Source organism: Anolis sagrei, chromosome 7 (genome assembly GCF_037176765.1).
Source record: "Anolis sagrei isolate rAnoSag1 chromosome 7, rAnoSag1.mat, whole genome shotgun sequence".
Lineage (NCBI taxonomy): Eukaryota > Metazoa > Chordata > Lepidosauria > Squamata > Dactyloidae > Anolis > Anolis sagrei.
In genome coordinates, this window is record NC_090027.1 from 14,448,628 (window position 1) to 14,456,110 (window position 7,483).

General features: G+C 43.0%; 1 protein-coding gene across 3 annotated transcripts in view; it reads left to right on the forward strand.

The window, feature by feature from the left end:
- RNF122 (ring finger protein 122) overlaps window positions 1-3,200 on the forward strand; it is a 58,023-nt gene extending 54,823 nt beyond the window's left edge. For all 3 annotated transcript variants that reach the window (XM_060787472.2, XM_060787469.2, XM_060787470.2), the window contains one exon: window positions 2,164-3,200. In XM_060787472.2, coding sequence (XP_060643455.2) covers window positions 2,164-2,268 — 105 coding nt within the window. In that variant the 3' untranslated portion in view covers window positions 2,269-3,200. The remainder of the gene's footprint in view (window positions 1-2,163) is intronic.
- Window positions 3,201-7,483: the final 4,283 nt, after the last annotated feature.

The following is a 7,483-nucleotide window of genomic DNA, read 5'->3' on the forward strand; positions in this document are numbered from 1 at the left end:
GACCTGCACTTTGAATTTGGCTTGGCAACCTATCGGCAACCAATGATGCTGTTTTAATAGGGGTGTTGTATGTTCCCTATAGTTTGCTCCTGTAAGGAGCCTGGCCGCCGCCCATTGTTCCAGTTCAAACTTCCGGGCCATCTTCAAGGGCAGCCCCATGTAGAACACATTGCAATAGTCCAGTTTGGATGTAACCAAGGCGTGGGCCACCCTGGCCAAGTCAGACTTCATGAGGTATGGTCACAGCTGACACACAAGTTTGAGTTGTGCAAAGGCCCTCCCGGCCACCGCTGACACCTGAGCATCAAGCAACAGCGTTGTGTCCAGGAGGACCCCCAAGCTATGGACCTGCACCTTCAAGGGGAGTGTAACCCCGTCAAGCACAGGTTGCCACCCAATACCCCGGTCAGCTCCGCAACTGCTTCTCAACCTTCCTAATGCCACGACCCCGTAATACAGTTCCTCATGTTGTGGTGAGCCCCAACCATAAAATTATTTTCGTTGCTACTTCAGAACTGTAATTTTGCTACTATTGCGAATCATGTAAATATCTGACATGCAGGATGTATTTTCATTCACTGGACCAAATTTGGCACATATACCCAATACACCCAAATTTGAATACTGGTGGGGTTGGGGGGGGGGGATTGATTTTGTCATTTGAGAGTTGTAGTTGCTGGGATTTATAGTTCACCTACAATCAAAATGCATTCTGAACTTCACCAACAATGGGACTGAACCAAACTTGGCACACAGTACCTCCATGATCAACAGAAAATACTGGAAGGGTTTGGTGGGAATTGACCTTGAGTTTTGGATTTGTAGTTCACCTACATCCACTGTGGATTCAAACAATGAAAGATCTGGACCAAGCATGACACGGATCAATATGCCCAAATGTGAATATTGGTGGAATTTGGGAAAATAGACCTTGAGATTTGGGAGTTGTGTTTGCTGGGATTTATAGTTCACCTACAATCAAAGAGCATTCTCAAACCCACCTACAATAGAATTGGCCCAAACTTCCCACACAGAACCTCCATGACCAACAGAAAATACTGTATTTTCTGATGGTCTTTAGCAACCCCTCTAACATCCCCTCACGACCCCCCCAACGGTCCCAACCCCCAGATTGAGAAACACTGATATAGAGAAACTTTGGTTCTAAAACACACCTTTCCAAACTAAAACTAGTGTTGGGTTAGTGTGAATTTTCTGGGCTGTTCGGCCATGTTCTAGAAGCATTCTCTCCTGACATTTCACCCACATCTATGGCAAGCATCCCCAGAGGTTGTGAGGTCTGTTGGAAACTAAGCAAGTAGGGTTTATATATCTGTGGAATAATGTCTAGGGAGGGAGGAAGAACTCTTGTTTGTTGGAGGCAAGTGTGAATTTTGCAATTGGCTACCTTGATTAGCATTGAATGGCCTTGCACCTTCTAAGTCTGGTTGCTTCCTGCCTAGGGGGATCCTTTGTTGGGAGGTGTTAGCTGGCCCTCATTGTTTCCTATCTGGAATTCCCCTGTTTTGTGAGTGTTGCCATTTATTTACTGTTATAATTTTAGAGGTTTTTTTAGTACTGGTAGCCAGATTTTGTTCATTTTCATGGTTTCCTCCTTTCTGCTGAAATTGTCCACATCCTTGTGAATTTCAGTAACTTCTCTGTGTAGTCTGACACATGAAAATGAACAACATGGGAGCAACTTGTGACTGCTTGAATGAAAAGTAGTCCTACAAGCCTGAACCCTTCCTTTTGCTGAGCCACAGGGCCTTCCTAGAAGCGTCCTTTCCATGTTCTGCTAACACAATGGTTCTCAACCTGTGGGTACCCAGACGTTTTGGCCTTCAAATCCTAACAGATGGTAAACTGGCTGGGATTTCTGGGAGTTGTAGGCCAAAACAACTGGGGACTCACAGGCTGACCAGAGGGAATAGGAAGGAGCCATGATATAATCCTGACAAAAAAGCTCCTGGGCAAAGGAAATGGCACCTCATATTTTCTTCCCTCCAGCCATGCTCAGAACCGCTACTTCTCCATGGCCTGGATTTTTTCTTGTCCCACCTGCTAAGCAAAAGCCAAGGTGTATTTTCTGAGGCCTTTGGGTGGTGGGATCACACAGAACACATGTAGGATAACAGCACTGTTCTCTGCTTTTGGCTGCAGGTGCCTCGTAAAATGGTTGGAAGTCCGATGTGTCTGCCCCATGTGCAACAAGCCCATTGCGGGCCCCACGGAGGCTCACCAGAGCATTGGGGTTCTCCTGGATGAGCTGGTGTGATCCCCACCTCAATTCAAGGGCTTCCCCTGGAATCAGAACGTCTGTCGACATGGACATTTGCCTTGGGCCTCTGCACATCAGCCTGTGTCCCACCCAGAGACCATTCCCGCTTACGGTACAGTCTCCTCCTCCCTAAAATTGTGGCCAAGATGGAAGGCAAGCCGGCCTTGCTCTTCAGTCTGGGAAGGATTGTCAGGAAAGGCTTCATCAGATCAGCGCTGGGACCATACGCTACAGTCCACTGATCCATGAAGGGATTGGGGGACAAGAAGAGGGGGTCTTCCCAGGAAATCCTGTGTAGACAATCGGGTTTTGCTACTGGACCTTGTGATGCCAACTGTGAGATTAAAGTCTTCCTTTGTCTAGGACCTGCTGACCAGAAGTGATAGGTGGCAAACATCTCCTATGTCTTCTTTATCTACTTTGACCAGCATCTCCTTCTTCTCTTTTAGCAGGTTTACTCAATCCCACTCTTTTAGTAGAAAGCCATCTGGACCCTCTCAACCTCTCCTTGTGGGAGGAGGTTGTTTTTACATTTAATAAACCAAGAACTTGAAAGCTGTCTGGCCTAGACCTATTGCCAGGTTCTGTCTTGATTGTACTCTGCAGAACCTACTGTCAGTGTTTACATAAGACAATTGGAAATCCTCCCGTAGGGTGCAGAAGACACTCTCCTGACCAAGAGAGCGCCAAGAAAGCCAGCCTGTTTCTGTTAGAAGACTGTTTTGGAGTGGGAGGAAAGGACCTTGGGGCCAGTTAACGGGGAAGAAGGAGACATGGAAATAGATATGTCCCCACCTTTTGGATTTGGAAGATGGACATACTATCTTGAGTGGCCTTCAATTTTTCATTATTATTATTATTATTGTTATTATTCTATCCTTGTACAGAAAAAAATAAATTACTGACTCTGAGACCTAGATTTATTCTATTTCCATTTTTTCCATTTCCTAAACAAGGAAATTCTGGACATGAGGTTGGAAAATGGGGTTTAAAAGTAAGAGAGATTTTATCGACATGCCTTGGACTGTCCCTATCCTAACTTTTCTGTCAGTAACAAGGAGAAGGCTATTTCTTCCTTTTTCAACTCAAACACTGGATTTATCCTTATTCCCACTTTGTGTGTCTTTATGAGATTGTTCTTTTGTAATTCTTGGCATCTGACCCTGACGTTCTCATTTATTTAGCTGAAGTTACTGCAAAGCACAACAACAACAAGAAAAACCATTCTTGGTGTCTTGGTTTTTAGGCCTGTTCTTGGGGCTATTTGGGGGCACTGATTCAGAAAATTACATTGGATAGTAGGCTTGGTTGATCAAAAAAATGGTTCAAAACCCATTTCGGATTTAGGGGGTGCTGGTGGTTTGATTCTAAAGTCAATTCCAATTTTCACAGAAAAAAATTTTCAGAACTTTTCGAAACTTCCGAGACTTCCAAATCCTTTTGTTAATGGTTTGAAAGTGTTATTTCCTGTTTCATTAGGTAGTCTTTACTTTGAAAGTAGTTGTTTTACTCCAGAAGCAGGGAAAAGCAAGTGGAGGAAATTTCTTCCTTCTCTGGTTTAAAACTGGCTTCTCTGGCTTGAGCCGAGGCCAGGGTCCAGAAGCAGGGAAAAGCAAGTGGAGGAAATTCCTTCCTTCTCTGGTTTAAAACTGGCTTCTCTGACTGCAAAACTGGCTTCTCCGGCTTGAGCCGAGGCCAGGAAATTCCTTCCTTCTCTGGTTTAAAACTGGCTTCTCTGGCTTGAGCTGAGGCCAGGAAATTCCTTCCTTCTCTGGTTTAAAACTGGCTTCTCTGGCTGCAAAACTGGCTTCTCTGGCTTGAGCTGAGGCCAGGAAATTCCTTCCTTCTCTAGTTTAAAACTGGCTTCTCTGGCTTGAGCCGAGACCAGGAAATTCCTTCCTTCTCTGGTTTAAAACTGGCTTCTCCGGCTGCAAAACTGGCTTCTCTGGCTTGAGCCAAGGACAGGAAATTCCCTCCTTCTCTGGTTTAAAATTGGCTTCTCTGGTTTGATCCGAGGCAAGGGACCAGAAGCGGGGAAAAGCTGAATCATTTCCAACTCACTTCCTGAGTCGTAACAAAAATGGCAGAAAAAGCTTCGGAAGGACTTCCAGTTTTTAAAAAAGCTTCAATATTGTTTCAAAAAGGTAATTTTTAACAAAATTATTACAAGCAACGAGTTATCCAAGCGACTCTATCCATGCCTATTGGATAGACTGCATCAGCTCTAAGTTCTTAGACAGAGTTATCATGATTTTCTATGGATGAGTAGATGGTAACTGAATATGTTTTGCATCTTAAAAACTAGAGCAGATAGAGGGAGACCGGTGCCATACTCAGAAACTGGGCTAACATTTGAGGTATGGAAATGTGTGTTGGCCAGTGTTATCTATGGCTCAACTCTTTTACACACTTACAAACATACACAAGACACCAGTGGCAAGTCTCAGGAAGGCAGAAAAGGGATGACTGGCACATTGTTATCTGGTAGCTATAACCACAGAGGAAATCAATGGTGGTAAACCAGACACAGGCTGAGAATGATGAGTCTTATTTCTGCAGCTGCCAAGGCTGCTGGATCTCTCTCCTATTTGCCACACTTTGGGGAGCTGCTCTGAATTTTGTGTTTGCAGTTAATACCACCTTTCCCTGTATTTGTCAAAGAGGAAACAATTTGCATATGACCCTGAATGTTAACCCTTTAGTGTCCTTACTGTCATCGACATATGCTTAGTAGGGGTGTGCAAATCTTCATTTTTTTCATCATAAGTCGTATCTAATTCACAAGTTGTGTATATACAAACAGATATTAAGAAACACTGGGGGGGGGGGGTGCCCATGCGAAAACTTATGAATCAAAACTCACCCAATACTTTTTTGTTTGAATTCTGTAATGCTCAGAAGTCAGTTTTCATTTTCAGCGCAAGCGAGGCAAAGCCAAAAAGGTTGCCATTCCTCTTTAAGTAGAAATAGGCTGCCTCTCGCCATGAGGAGAGGGAAGCGGCAAGGTGAGATGAGCTGAGTGAGCTGGGAAAGAGACTGAGAGAGCACAGAATTCTGGGAAATGTAGTTTGGGATGGTGAGGAGCCCTATGTGCTGTTTCGGTTCTCTGCCATAATAAAGGGAGGTGGGGAGAAGGGAGGCTGGGGAAGGTAGTGAAGATAAGACATCTGTTTTGTGAGGGAAATTGAAACTGCAGTTAATAGACTGTGGCCATGGTGTTTGTCCACTAGGGGGCGGATGGGAGTTGGGGCTGATAGATACAAGAGGTTTGAGCAGGAAAACTTTAGAACTGTCTTTTTAGGGTTGTGGAAAGAAGGAATAAACCACTTGCCTCCAGCGTTTTATTATGAGCTTCATTTTAACTCCAAGATTTTCCAGAGTCTGATACTATGACAGAGAATTCAAAAGGCCTTGCCCTAAACCACATTTCCAAGAATTCTGCTCTGCATCAGAAAGCCCCATTGAGGATAGTAACCTGGCTGCCGCACGATGGACCATTTGAAGCTTCCGAGCAGTTTTCAAAGGCAACACAACATAGAGCACGTTGCTATAATCTATATGGGATGTATCATAGATTTGAAAGGGACCCCTAAAGACGGACAATTATATGTTGCATGATCCAGAGTAGGCAAACCAGACAATGTCTACATCAACACTGACAAAGAAACAACTAGAAAAACTGTTTACTCACAAGCATAAAGGAATTGCATATATTAGAAACCAACGCTTTCTCGTTACTTTATTTTCCAGATCACCAGACTGGGCCACAGCAACAAATGGCAGGGGGTGGCTAGTAGTATTATAGATTTGAAAGGGACCCCTAAAGAAGGACAATTATATGTTGCATGTTCCAGAGTAGGCAAACCAGACTATTTATTTATTTATTTACAACATTTATATGCTGTCCTTCTCACCTCGAAAGTGACTCAGAGCGGTTTACAAGTAAAAAGTAAATACAATATATTATATTATTATCATAGCACAATGTTAATATTATATATTACATTGTACTATACCATTGTACTGTAATATTAGTAATATTACATTTAATATAAAATATATAATTATAATATTTTAGTAGTAGTAGTAGTATATTGTATTACATTATAATATTATCAATATTATATGTATATACAATATATTATATTATATTTGATCTGTATAGGAAGGATAATAATATCAAGGATAGTTTTGACAGTGAATTAGAACCAGAGATCCTGAGGAGTGAGGTTGAATGGGCCTTACGAAGCATTGCTAACAACAAGGCAGCAGGAGATGACGGGATCCCAGCTGAACTGTTTAAAATCTTGAAAGATTATGTTATCAAGGTGATGCATGCCATATGCCAGCAAATATGGAAAACACAAGAATGGCCATCAGACTGGAAAAAAAATCAACTTATATCCCCATACCAAAAAAAGGGAAGTGCTAAAAAGTGCTCAAACTTTCGTACAGTGGCCCTTATTTCTCATGCCAGTAAGGTAATGCTCAAGATCCTGCAAGGAAGACTCCAACAATACATGGAGAGAGAGTTGCCAGATGGACAAGCTGGGTTTAGGAAAGGCAGAGGAACGAGAGACCAGATTGTCAAGATCCGCTGGATAATGGAGAAAGGCAGGGAGTTTCAAAAAAACATCTATTTCTGTTTTATTGACTATTCTAAAACCTTTGACTGTGTGGATCATAATAAACTGTGGCAAGGTCTTGGTGGTATGGTCATACCAAATCACCTTGTCTCTCTCCTGAGGAATCTGTATAAGGACCAAGTAGCAACAGTAAGAACTGACCATGGAACTGGTTCAAGATTGGGAAAGGCGTACGGCAGGATTGTATCCTCTCACCCAACCTATTCAACTTGTATGCAGAACACATCATGTGATGTGCGGGGCTTGAGGAATGCAAGGCTGGGGTGAAAATTGCAGGAAGAAACATTAACAACCTTAGATATGCAGATGACACCACTTTGATGGCAGAAAGTGAGGAGGAGGTGAGGAGCCTACTAATCAAGGTGAAAGAAGAAAGCACAAAAGCTGGGTTGCAGCTAAACATAAAAAAACAAGAGTATAGCAACAAGAATGATTGACAACTGGGAAATAGAGGGAGAAAACGTGGAGGCCGTGACAGACTTTGTATTTCTAGGTGCAAAGATTAATGGACTGTGGCCAGAAAATTAGGAGACGCTTACTTCTTGGGAGGAGAGCA